Source organism: Momordica charantia (assembly GCF_013281855.1).
Source record: "Momordica charantia cultivar OHB3-1 chromosome 7 unlocalized genomic scaffold, Mcharantia_2.0 BLBB01000007.1, whole genome shotgun sequence".
Taxonomy (NCBI): Eukaryota; Viridiplantae; Streptophyta; class Magnoliopsida; order Cucurbitales; family Cucurbitaceae; genus Momordica; species Momordica charantia.
The window spans coordinates 17,647,243-17,661,946 of record NW_028275165.1 but is presented as its reverse complement, the minus strand read 5'-3'; the positions used below and the strand labels follow the sequence as shown (position 1 = coordinate 17,661,946).

Below are 14,704 nucleotides of genomic sequence, written 5' to 3'. Positions count from 1 at the left end.
TAGCAAGAATATTAACATAAGTGTTTACTTTCTGTTACTCAGGATGGAACATCTGAAAGCCAAACTTCTCCGTTATATTACACTATTAACAAAAACTATGCATAGATCTATCAAAGGGGAAAGAGAGAGAAGAAAAAGAAGCCGAGAGAGTCTTAGCGGAAAAAAAAAAATGGAATACATCTCATCTTGTGCCTTAATTTTGTTGGAATTACTTTGGTTTTTCACTGTATTCCCAGAGCTTGGATCCTCTTAACCAGTGACAAAGAAGTTGCATTTCTCTGTTTCCAACCTTCTAGGCTCTCTATTTTTTCTTCTTTAGTGAAGCATTGGTCATTTCCATCTAGTATCTTAACTATCTGCCTCATTCTTGGTCTTAAATCTGGATTTGAGTGAGTACATGCGATTCCTAATCTCAACAGTCTCATGAGTTCTCTGTGGTTGTATTCTCCATTCAGCCTTATGTCAGCAAGTTCTTCCAGTGGTCTTTTACGGGCGTGGAATTCATGGACCTTCCTCACCAGCAATACCTCTGGCCGTCGAAAATCAACAGCCATTTGTCCTGTAATCACCTCGAGCACCACCACGCCAAAGCTGTATATGTCAGCCGTGGCCACCGCATCCCCGGAGTCTAAATACTCCGGTGACATGTATCCGAAAATCCCACGAACTGATTTGCTTTTATCTATGGTTACATGATGATTGCCGTGCTCGTTTCTGGTTAGGAATTCTGCGAGGGCAAAAGAACTCAACCTTGGGTTGAGATCAAGATCAAGAATGACAGCTGATGAAGTGATGTTTCTATGGATGACTTGTTCGTCCCACTCGTCATGGAGATAAAGAATGGCAGAAGCCAGAGATTTGATAATGTTGTATCTATGACACCATTGCAAGCCTTTATTGTCATGGTGGAAAAGAAGGTGGCTCAAGAGACGATCTGCTGAATATTCATACACCACAAGCATCTCCCCCTGCTCTGTGCACCACCCACGAAGTTGAATCAAGTTTCTATGGCGGAGCCGCCCCAAGTTTTGGAGTTCATTAGAGAATCTCTCCCTCAGTGCAGGACAAGTCTTCATTCCCAGTCGCTTCACCAGGACATGGTGGCTACTGTCCAGGAAGCCATGGTAGGCGGTTCCGAAGTCGAGCTCCGCCACACGCTGCGAGTCAGAGAAGTTATTGGTGGCTGAAACGATCTCCTTGAAGGATATTTCTCTTGGGGTTTCAATCATTTGGAAGGTTTTTGACCTGTCAAGAAACCTATCAGAAGAGTTGGTGTAATTGCTTCCATTTTCAGCACTCATATATATGGTTTCTCCATTGGCTGTGACGAAATCTGAGGAGCTGACTGTGATTGTTGTGTCTGATCTCGTCGCTGTGGTTCTGCTGCTGCTAGTGCTTCTGGTGGTGCTGCCATTAGAGGAGAGAGAAATGTACTGAGGATGAGACTGAAACGAAGGAAGAGCCGGCAAATTCCCAATTATTCCTCCAGAAAGTGCTTCCACAACCCATTTCATGCTTGGCCGAGATTGAGGGCTTTGGAGTGTACAGAGGAGGCCCAAATGGATCAAACGCTCCATTTCGATCAGATTGTAAGACCCATCTGGCAGCCGGTTGTCGCCGGAGAGCAGCGGCGTCCCCTCATCGGAAAGCTTGCGGATCCAATCCAGCAACACAATCTGATCATCAGGGCAGGTAAGGTCCACCGCCCGCCGGCCAGAGACCACCTCAAGAACCACAATACCAAAGCTGAAGACATCAGATTTTGCAGTGGCGATGCTCCTTCTCTGGAAACTCTCCGGCGGGAGATAGCCGATCGTGCCGCCGATTCTGGTTGTTTCCACCAGCCGGAACTGGTGGTGGCCCATCGACGGCACCCTGTTTTGGTACTCAAGTTCATGCTCCAACCACCGTGCCAAGCCAAAATCCCCCAATCTCGCATTGTAATTAGAATCAAGCATCACGTTGCTGGTTTTGACATCTCTGTGAATGATCTGAGTTTCCAATTGATCGTGAATATAGCACAGAGCCGCCGCCAAGCCACTCACAATCTTCACTCTCTGCTTCCAATTCAGAGCCGTCCCTCCGTTCTCCGGCCGTCGGAAAAGTACTCTGTCCAGGCTCCGATTCGGCATGTAGTCATAAACAAGAAACAATTGGTCTTCGTGAACACACCACCCCCGGAGCCGGACAAGGTTCCGGTGGCGGAGGTGGGCCACCGCCACCAGCTCCGCCACAAACGTCTTCTCAAACTTCTCCCCTCTCTCGGCCAAACATTTCACGGCCACCACCGTTCCATCACTCGGCAGAATTCCTCTGTAAACTTTCCCAAAGCCCCCACTTCCGAGAATTTCTTCTGCACTGAACCCTTTAGTCCCAATATAGAGCTCGGCAAAGCTGAAGATTCTGGGGTTGTCGCCGCCGACTTTCTCGGAGAGCTGCACCCCATCGGTGTCGTGAAACAGCCCAGAAACGCCGCCTCCTCCGCCGGACGGCGGCTTTCTGGGCCCGCCGTGGCAGCAAGAAGCAGCCCATTTCAGGTCGTTGAATTTGAACAGGGCATCGCGAAGAAAGGCGTGAAATTGGGCCCAACAATCTCGATTGTGATGCTTGTTCTGTTCTTGGTTGTTGGGTTTTTGGAGCTCTTCCCGATCAAGTGGCCGGACTTCGTCGAAGTCCGCCGGAAGAATAAAGCAGAGGCGGTTCAGTTGCATATTTGAAGAAGAAGAAGAAGAAGAAGGGGCAGTGTAGACATGAAGGGAAATTTTTGGAGAAAAGGTTTGAACTTTGGCATATTTGTATTAATTTTTGGGTGAGTGCTTTGGTTTCTTTTTTTGGGTTAAAAAAATGGAAGAAAAATATATAAATAATTCAAACTAGTTAGGTTGCATGGTTGAATTGAATGCTATCAACCAGCCAACTTAGAACCCACCCCCTTGACAAGATTATCATCAGAATAATATTCTTTTTCTTTTTCAAAAAATAAAAATGTAGTTTTGGAATTTTTACTTTACACCACATTCCAGATGGTTCCCTCTTCACACGTGTGGCATACTTCTTTGCAGAAAAAGTCCATTCCTTAATGGTCCATTTTACATGTAAAACTTTTATGAAATCTCCAAGGCACGTGTCTTACTGATAAAGATTTGAATAAATTTGAACTTTCAAAAAGTAATTAATATCTTAACTAGCTATGCTGAAGTTGATATTAAAATTAGTTTATTCATAGTTATATTTAGTTAAACCTATATATGAATACGTGGGAAAATCAATACCCCCATTTAATTAAGTTTCTAATTTTTCTGTTATGATTTGTTATTAGTTATGAACATTCTTGCCGTAAAAAATAATAATAAAGAAGTTATTAACTTTTTTGTGGCTAGATGAGAATATATATATATTTTGTAGATGTTAATTATCATTTAATGACTTGATTTTAGTGTTTTGTTAGATTAAATTTTGTATGATTTACTAATTTATTCTGAAGAAAATTTCTAATTTAGCTGTGAGGTGGTATTAATTTCTTTATAAAAAAGGATGAGATTGAAGACTTTCAAGTTAAAAAAGAAAATTGAATAGTTTTTTCCTTTTACAAAAAATATATATATTTACGCATTTCATTTTTGCTCTTGATTTCCACATCCGTGTTACATTTTACCTATAAATACTTGGGAAATACTCTGAAAAAAAAATCCAAAACTCCACTTTTAGTATTTTCTTTTAAAAAAATCTAATTCCAATTAAGAATATACCAATTCTATAAATGTCTGACATTCTGCCAAAAACAACTGAAAAAATATCAATTAAATAAGTTTCTTAAATTTAAATATAACTTTTGTTTTTAGATAATTTCAAACTACGATTTGTAATCTTGGAGGAATAGGGTGCCGACACATCGATATTATTGGGTTTGTCATTGATGTAAAGGATGAATCAATATTCCCATTATATGTAAAAATCAATGAATTATTAAAAAAATATCAACAAAATATCATTAATAACACGTCCGAATTTTAAATGTATTAAAAAATGGTAAAATGTTTATGTATTAATTTAAATAATCTGTATGGACTTTTTATTTATAATCTAAAATAGATATAAACATTGACATTTTGTTGATATTTCAATTGACATTTTTATAAAATTGGATCACAACATTTCCATCCACATCAAATTTAAAACCATTTCGAGAAAAAATACATCTATATTTCAAATTTGAATATATATAAGATTATAAATCTCATCGTTCCATTGAGTTTTAACATTATTTTTAATGAACATGCATACACGACTTATTCTATATTTACCCATACACTCAACTTAATATGCAATAGTATGGAAAAACGTTCATACTCCCATTTGTTTGTTTGTCATTTACTGGATTATTTAAAAATGATACGAGATCTATTAAATAAAATAATTTATTACTTGATGTGTCAAATTGTCAACAAAAAGAGCATGAACTATTGTAAAACAAAAAATTTTAATACAAATTTGATGATAACAAAATTATTTGTAAATTTCACAAACTACAATATATTTTAGAAGAACTGTTTTTAGTACCAATATATTTAGTAGAACTTGTCAATTTAAATATAGTTCAGTGTAAAGTATTCTATCACACTCAATTAGATACTCTATTTATAAGGTTGAACTAAGGGGAAAAAAAAAGTATTTATAGCTTACTTTTCTAAAAAAAAAAAAGGCATACTTTTCAAATTTTAGTAACTTCAAGAATTTTACTTTTCTTTTATTCCCAGGGTCAACCCTCTGAAATCAATCCTCATTTCAAGGAAAGTCCCCTTAAAATAGACAAAGAATGAACATTTATGTACAATATATATTTTTTGTTAAGAATTTATTTTAAAAATTATACTTTTTAAATTAACACGCACATATACATATATGATGAAAAATTGAAATTATTTAGATCTATAATTAATGTAAAGTTTTTATTAGTATAAACATCTAATATAATAAATCAACATATGTCATTTTTTATGTTAGAATTATTTGCATTAAATTCTATTCCCATGTTCATTTAATAAAATAAATTATCATATGACATTAAAAGAATAATAATTACAACATAATAAAATTGAAAGAATGAAGAAAATGATGGAAGGGCAATCAAGGTCAAGAACAAGATTTCTTGGTTCCTATCCATAAAATTATAATTGAGAAGAAATATTTTTTTGTTTCAATTTCAAGAAAATATTGACACCTTTAATTACTTTTTTTCAACATTTAAAGTAAAAATTTATATATGAACATAATTACCTTTTTACTTACCAGTATTTTCTTTTTATTTTGCTTTTAATCGAGTTAATTGACTATTAAGAGATGAATATAGTATTGCATACAAAATTCTATGAATTTTAAGCTAAACATAATTCAGCAAAGACATACCGCATCTAGTTCGAATAGAATCATGTTGATTTCTAGGAGTTCGTTTGATAATATTCTCGATTTTTATTCTTGTTTCCAAATTTTTATTAAAAAAACTTAAACATTTTGCGACTAAATATGTTTCTTGTTCTCGTTTTTCTATGAACATTCTCAAAATTGTATACAAATTTTGGAAACAATCAAAACAAGTTTCTTGTTTTTATTTTCAATTCGTTACAATATATAAATATAAAATTATTTGATGATTCTTAAATTTATGGATGTTCGGACTATACAATTCTATTTTTCTTTATTAAAAATGAAGAAATAAAAACAAAAAACAAACACGTTAACAAATGAACCTTAAATTATAAAAAACGATCGAGTTGAATACAGCTGTAGAAATCAAACTAGACCCAATTATTAAAGCTCTATTAATTTTGAATCATTTAAATCATTTAAAATTCTTTTACAAATACATATTAAAAAAAACTAATCAAATCATGACGACCTTTTAATCCTGGGGAAAGAAAGTCAAAGCGTAGACCACATGGAAACGCGGTGCGGTCCATAACGGCTGACTAACCTTGGCGGGTTACCTGGCTGTCACAGATTTATCCGATTGCGCCAATCACGGTCCAATCAGAACCGTTCATAGCGTGAATCATGACTGTCACCAAAGCCGTCGCTCGAACTGTCACAGTCACTGAAACATTATCTATCTCAAATAATTAACATAAAACTTCACTTATAAATAAATTCCACGTGTACTTTAAAATTCTAAATTCCACGTCAGATGACAACCAACGTAAAGTTTTGTTTTTTGTTTCTTTATTAAGTAAAGTTATTTGATTAAATTTTCATTTTCAATTTAAATCATCGTGGGAGGAAATTCAAACGGCTGGACAAATTTTATATTCTTTTGGAATTCAAGTAACATTTAAATTAGTGCAACTACATGACAATTAAATTCGGGTTAAATTATATAAAATATGCTAGAACTTTCCATATGTTCAAACTTCATGATAACTAGCTACCTTAAGAATTAGTAATTGCTATGTATTTTTCGGTCAGACGGTTGTCATGTGAGATTAGTCGAAAGTGCGCGTAAACTGACCCGAACACTTACGGATATTAAAAAAACAAAACTTTTGGGTATGTTTGAATTATATCCCAATTCTTTCAAAAGTTTTAACTTTAATATCAACTATTAAATTTTTTGATAAAAAATATTAAAATTGTTTAGAAAAAATAACCTTATAGTCAAAGTATGCTCAGGGTTAATTGACATATATCTTCAACCAAAAGATTGTTATACCATATTTAGGGTGAATTTCAATTATGTCTTTATTATTATTTTCTTAAATAAAACTTTATATAGTTAAAGTAAAAAGATTTTATAGGAAACTTATTTAAAGTGAATTTCAATCAGCTGATATGTCTTGAGTACCTGTCCAACGTCAACTTATTTAAAGTCGAATTACCCATCTATAAAACAATTAATATTTTTAGCATAATACTTCACTCATTAAATTTCTGGAAAGGTAATCATAAATTTGTATTAAACGATTTTCATCTAGTATAAAATTAATGTTAAAAATTTTCAAATAAAAATTATAATAGTCACTTTTTAAAAGTACAGAGATTAAATGTGAGATTAAAGTAGACCATTTTGAACGTATAGAGAGTAAAATAAAAAAAAAATATATGGAGACCTAAACCTAGAAAATATAATAGGATAATTCTTTTAACGAGTTTATGAAAAAGCTACATACTTATATTATTTTCTTTTCTTTTTCTTTGTGAAGCATTTATTATTTTGAGTGAACTAATTATAATTTTGAGTTCATAATTGCTTTTTGTTAGTTGAAATTTGGAGTTCGGTTGCCTACTCTTTATCCAAAAAATAAACATAAAAATAAAAAACAAAAAATAAATATTTATACATTCTTTAAATTTAAAAGAGACATTTGTCCTTATTATTTAGTGGGGGAAGAGATGAAAGCCTTTTCAAACTACCTTTATTAATTTTTGTCTTCTTCCAGAAAAAAGGGAACCACTATGGTTAAAAAAAAAAAAATTATTATTCGATTAAATAAAAGACATATCATAAATCAACTACTCTATTGATCAATAATAATAATGTACTCTTCCACTTTAAATTAGAAAAAAGTTAATGACATATAATTTTTATTAATAATATCTGTTTTAATTTGTTAAACTCTATTTACATTGAGTTAAAAAATATGTGGGGTGAGAGTTCGAGCTTTTGACCTTTTAGTTGGGGATATAATCTTTAATTAGTTAAACTATATTCAAATTGTTTTGACCTATATTTAGATTAGTAGGCTTTTCTCCCGACATTTTGGTATATGGATTGGGCAGGGTAAGTAGATAAAGATAAGAGAGTGCTTTACTGAGTGGGAGGACAGAGCACTCGACGTAAATTTCACAAGGTCTGGACTCCCATATGGTTGTATCTTAAGCCTGACAAATCTCGAATGTTTAACTTGCCTTCCCACTTTTATTGCTCGTAGCAGATGATAATTAACTCAAAAATAAAGAATATCTTAATCTTGTATTTATTTTTACACAGCAAAAACGTATAATATATAGTTTCATATGAAGCATTTTTTTGGCATTTGGAATTAATTGTGAAGTACTTCAAAAAAAAAAAATTTGTTCCTTGAATACAAATTCATTGAAACTATCAAAACGAAAGGGTTGAAGTTAGGAAAATTTGAATGATTGAGGTTTTCAAAATTGAAGAGGAAAAATTGGGTTTTTAAATTAAATAGGGATGAATCAGATATTAAATATATAAAAAGGTTAAGTTTCTTGTAAAATAATATTTTTAAATGTATTGTCCTAACTGAGATTTTATTAGGAAAAAATTTGACTGAGAGACGTAGTTAAAATTTTTTAAATATTAGAGATAATATATTGAAGGAATAGTAAGACATGTTTTAGTCTTGGATATATTTCTTATTAAGGAATAATGTTTATGTGTAATAATGTTCATTTTAATCTCGAATTTTGATGGGTTTATTTTAGATTTATTTTCAATAAATGGGTCGTTTTTCTAGTTTCTGAAGTTCATACTCATGTTTCTTATACTGTTGGTCTCGTTTTAGTTTGTTGTTGTCCGTGTTCGTGTTCCTGCTACATTTTTGCAAGCCTTTTTTATTTTATTTTTTTATTTTTTGTACCTTGATGTCAAGTGAAGAGATTTATAATTTTTTTTTCTTCCGATATACCTAACATTTACACACGCACAAAAAAAAAACACCAAAAAAAAAAGAGTGTTTGGCTAATTTTATTTCAACCACCAACCCCACTTGAATTTATTTTGAAAATGATAGCTTTGCCATTTCACCAATAATTAAATTGATGTAAAAGTAGGCTGACTTTTGTTTCATTAGCCATTGACAAAATTAACAAAATAAATAAATAAATAGATAATTAATTAATTAATTAGGTTTAACTGTTCAACCAAAATGTTTCTAACAATAAACATTTAAAATACTATTTTTGCCCATTTTATTTTATTTTATCTTTTCTTAATATGAATCTAAATTTTCCCACCAAATGAATTTGAAATCTATTACAAAACTCTTGAAAAATTTTCTCTTATTTCATTAACATTCAATATTCTTCTTAGGTATTTGATTAAAGAAAAACCTTCAAAGTCATTGACATAGAGGGCATAGATAAGTACTATTTTATAATACAAGCTAGAGTTGGGTAAAAAAATTCAATATTCTTTCTTCTCTAAATTAAAAAGATGGAAGGCTAAAAAATTCGTCGAATTGGTGGGAATTTAATAGTGTAGAAAAAAAATTATTATGATTTTATAGGTTCAACTTTTCAGTTCTCACTATATTGTAAAAATCTAAAGAAAGTGACTAGGTTTGATGAAAATCAATATATTGTAATAAGAATAAAAAATGAAAATTAATTTTTGTACTAAGAATGAATTCACTCCAAAAAAAATTCACCATGGAATAACTCTGTCAAAATCCACAAATTTCAATAATAAAAAAAAAACCTCTAATTTCATTCATATATATTTTACTATTCTTCAAATTGATTTTCTTTTCTTTTCTGTTTTGGCTCTTTCTATGATTCTCTATTATTATGTTCTTGTGGAGAAATGATTAGAAAGAGGGTTTGTGAGAAAAAAAAAAAGTCAATGTGAAAATGCAAGTTGGATTGAATAAAAAGAACAAAAGTGGTGGATTTTTCTTCAGCATATCTTCAAAAGTGTGATGCAACAATTTAAATAATGTCTTTTTTCTTTTTTCTTTTTGTTCTTTTTCAAGCTCCCTTTTATTTCTGGGTGTACTCAACTTTTTAGATTTTTTAGAGTTGAAATTTAAACATTCAAAAGAAAAAAAAAAGAAAAAAAAAGGACAAGACAAGAAGACAACCTGCTGTTTCTCGAGCAGACAATTAAAAAAGATTGTTGGAATTGTGTAAGAAAGGAAAAATCAATCGAATTGATCCGTAAATCATTTTTTTTTCCTATTATAAAATGATGAATTTTATTAAAAAATATCGTTTGAAATGTGATGAAAGGACATTTATTGAGAATATTTTCAGTTTCCTACTTAGATCGATTTTTTATTTGGTCCTTGAATTCTTGTGGATTTTTTTATTTTGGTCCTCAAATTTTAACCTTTGATGTTTTTTGCCCATTTGTTTTGGTTTTTTTTATTTAAGATATCAATTTTTGTTCGAGTACAATATATGGAGGTTAAAGATTCGAACTCATAAATTTCTAATCGTATATTAAACTCATTGAGCTAAGTTCAGGTTATGAGTTCAAATCTTTCCATCTCCACATTTATTCTAAATCTTTTATTAAAATTTTATATATGGTCACTATGATATATGATAGATAGACCGTGCATTTGGCTATTTTTAAGGCTTGTTTGGAAAATTTTTTAGAATAAGTGATTTTAGAAAAGGATAATTGATTTTGTGAAAGTTATTACTATATAATTATTTTAATGTCTTTGTTTGGTATACTCTTTTTAAAGTGATTTTTATATAATTAAAAGTGATTTTGAAGGATTAATATTTTGAGTTTAAAGAGAGAATTTGGCAAAAAAAAATTAAGAAAGAGAAAGATAAACAAAAATCTAAGATAGACAAAAAAAAAAAAAAACAATTCAAAGACAGAAATAAACTTAGAATTAGATGAGATTTAAATTTAAAGAGAGATTAAAAAATTTTAGATTATAAAAAACTTATAACAAAATTAAAGATAAATAAAGTTAGAGGGAGACAAAATTTTTAGAAAAATTTCTCAAATTTTAAATTGAAATAGAAGCACAATTTTGAAATTTAAAATAATAACCATTTCAAAAATTAATTTCCTATTATTTTACCAAAATCACTTAAGAAATCACCTCCCTAGTGAAAGTGGTTTTGGATTTTTATAAAATTATCTTAGAATTATTGTAAAAAACATACCTATTTAAAATTAAAGTGATTTTAATATTAGTAAAAGTACGTTAAAATCATTCTCAAACATGCACTGAATAAATTAAACCGGTTTTAATAAGACAAATGTCCAAAAAGGGGAGCCGATGAAAGTTAGTGGACAAGAATTGAAATTTTTAAAAATTAAAAGGGGAAAAGTGGGTGAAAACGTAAATACTAAATTCAATCTTTTAAAAACATTATTCTATTTTTTTAAAATTTTATTTGATTTATTGTTTGACCAAAATAAATGTGTTAATTGCGCTACCATTTTAATTCATAAGAGAAATTTCCACAAATGAAAATTAATAATAACTTTGAAACGACTTTTGAGAGCCAAGCTTTCAAGGGAAGGAGTTGTTTAAAGTGTTAAAAACTTTAAATTAACCAAAACTATTTTTCACAACTTCAAAAATTATTTGGAACTCTTAAATTGTATTTTAAATAATATTATATTCTATCAATTCCCATAGGAATATTAATTCAAAAATAAATAACAATAATGTTAATATTAATAATAAAAAAAGTTGTGATTTATAAACTTTAAACCGTGTATAATAAGTATTTGAATTTGTGTTGAATAAATTTTTAAAATATTAATTTTATGTCTATATATATTGAAAATTTACGAACTTATTGGCTATTTTTAAAATTTGTTTATACTGAATTTTGAGTCTAATATCCGGGGTGAACTTCCCGAATGAGCTATCAAGAATGAGCTATGCAAGAAGACATGCACATAATAAACAAACACTCCAATGCTCGAGTTAGTTTAAAGTTTGAACTAGAAGGTTGGTTCCATACAAAATTACCTACCTGCAGTAGTGAATGAATGTGTATTTATAAGACTCGGGGGAGAGTACGTGAAGTTCCAACCATTGTGGAGTTTGTTACACGAGTATTAATTGGTTCTGCACCATAGCTCGATCATAATATTTGTAGAAACATTCTCTGGTAGAGTAAGCTTCATAGATTAGTGTACTTGTCATAGATAGATAACCTGTCTTAAGTCGAGTTATTGAGCTTGATAAACGTAGAGATGAACGAGTGAGACATGATCATCCCTTCTCATTAATCCACGTGGCATGCTATACTTTCATCTTCCAACAAAGTTCAACTACTAATTAAGCATCCCCAAAACAAGCATCACTAATTGACATATATCTATATTTACAACCAAGAGGTTGTAAGTTCGATTCCCCATCGCACATGTTATATTAAAAAAAAAAACCATATTAGACAATGAAAGTTAAAAAACGAAACTTATGATTTAACCTAATAATTTATTATAAGTTGATGTGGAATTCGACCTATCCTCCCTCTCTTTTTTGTTTTTTGGTTTTTTTTTTAACTTAAAAAAGAAGGCAATGAATGAATAAAGTTCTACATTTGATATTTAAGAAAGCCCAATTTTATGCGTTGGTAGGCCTAATGGGTTTTGATGGGTAAACAGAAAAGGCCGAAAGTTATAAGGCCCATATTGTCACGCTGAACTCATCAACCTTGAGCCCAATAGGCCCTCTTGCAATTTGGAAGCCCATCTTCATCAAAATATATATATATATATATATATATATATATATATATATTCCTTTGAGGTTGATATTAGTACTTTTCGATCTCCATAAACAATAAAATGTAGAGAGTAATTCCAAGAATATTTGAGAATAATTAATTTTTTTGGGTGTTCAATGATGAAGTTACACCAAGAGACTGTGAAAACTAAATTATTTGTAAACTGAATCAGTGATAATTATTTTTTTTATATCTCATCCTAAACTTCTTATTTACCAAAAGAAACTAACCATTGATTCGTTAGTGCCAACATGTCTATTCGTCCACTCTAATTTCATTACAATAGATGAGTGATCTTAAATTAGGCCTATCTCCAAATTCGTATAAACATCTAATCAAGCTAGTATTCCGATAAAATTTTGATGACCTCCTTACGAAGACATACATGTTTATTACATCATATTGCACTGAACTTTCTCACTTTAACCTATGTTTTATACATATCTTGCTTTGGTATGCAAATTAAGTGTGATTGTCTGACCTTGTTCGGCGAGTATTTTTTAAATCGGCAACCTTGTTAAGTTAAGTTAATGAATATTGACAGTTTTTTTTAAAATGCTACATTATTATAATTACTTTTTAAAAAATGTCACACCTAATTAAAACAATAAATGAATAAGTCAAAATGAGCATAACTTAGCGGTAATTAACATATATTTACAACTCGTGATTTCGATCTTCCACTCCAGTTGTACTAAAAAATAATAAATGGAGAAAAATATTAATGTAATAAGCAAATTGTGAATAATAATCCTAACTAACTAAATGATATCCTAACCAAAACAAATCCTAACTAAAGAGCTGACTATGGACTAAATCTATATAACTCAACAAATACATCTAATATCAAATGTTCAATTAAAACAACATTCCAACATATTTATAGCAACATTTATTTCAGTATATATTTATAAATATTTTAGAAAGGAAACCTCCCCTCTCAAATTTTCACAAAAAAAAAAAAATAGTAATAATAATAACAACAACGAATAAATAAAAATTTTAAAAATTCTTATGCATCAGAAGCAATCTTTTAAATGTGGATATTATTGAAAATATTGAGATCTTACCCTTATGAAAATGTGGATGAAAATATAATAAAACGATGAATATTTTTGAAAAAAATAATTATAAATTTTTTTCCTTAAATTAACCCGTAAGGATTTACCATTTTTTGAAAAGTTACTATTTTAGTCTTTGTAATTTTAGTCTTGGTTCATTTTAATCCTTGTACTTTAAGAATGTTCATCTTGGTCCTTGTATTTTTAACTTTGATTCATTTTGGTTCCTATACTTTTAAATAGTGATCATTTTAATCCCTCTTTACAATTTTTTAACACAAATTTTACACATAACGGAAATTCTTTAGTACAAAGTAATGTTTACATTTTAAGAAATACATTGATTGTAATGTCGTATTAAAATTGTGATAGAAAAAATGTGATAAAAAATAAAATCAAGGGACAAAAATAGTCACCATTTTAAAAGTACAGGAACTAAAATGAACATCTTGAAAGTATACGGACTAAAATGAACAAAAAGTTGAAGGTACAATGATAAAATAAACATTTTCAAAGTATAGGTACCAAAATGAATCATAGTTGAAAGTATGAGACCAAACTAGTATCTTGACCTTAATATTATGTCCAGTAGTATTTTGTTATATTTTATCGATTTCTTTTACTTTATAATGAAAATGTCGATTGACATGAACTTTAACCTATAATAATAATTATATCTCAATATTTTCAAAAAAAAAATTATATCTCAATAAAAATTTAATACCCCGATAGAAATAAAAAATCAATAAATATTTATACTTGTTAAATAGTTCAAGTAATTAGGCACTAGTATTTAAAAAAAAAAGCAAATATATATATATTCAACCACAAATACTTCTTCAAATTCCCACCCCATATTTTATTGAGCTAAAAAAAAAGCCATTCTTCAAATCTCATCTTCATATTTATAATACAATAATATTCTAAAAAAAAAAACTCCATATATGTGGTCCTCTTTATTTTACATTCTCATTTATTATAAACCATTTGAAATTTCATTAAATTCTAACTCACAAAAAAAAAAAAAACAGTTTGAGAAATTATGCAAAATAAACCACCAAGTTATTAATTTTTTGAATCAACAATATTTTTAGTATGCACGTTAATGGAGCAAATACTAAAATAATCAAAGGAAAAAAAAAATAGCCGAAAAATTTTCCTTATCAATGCAATAAATAACAGCTTAAGGAGGAAGA

At 29.8% G+C, this 14,704-nt stretch overlaps 1 protein-coding gene across 1 annotated transcript; it reads right to left on the bottom strand.

Moving 5' to 3' along the window:
* On the bottom strand, positions 1 to 3,047 carry AP4.3A (protein kinase family protein). Its single transcript, XM_022282662.2, has one exon. The coding sequence runs from the start codon at positions 2,709 to 2,711 to the stop codon at positions 222 to 224; it is 2,490 nt and encodes an 829-aa protein (XP_022138354.2). The 5' UTR covers positions 2,712 to 3,047; the 3' UTR covers positions 1 to 221.
* Between the last annotated feature and the right edge of the window lie 11,657 nt (positions 3,048 to 14,704).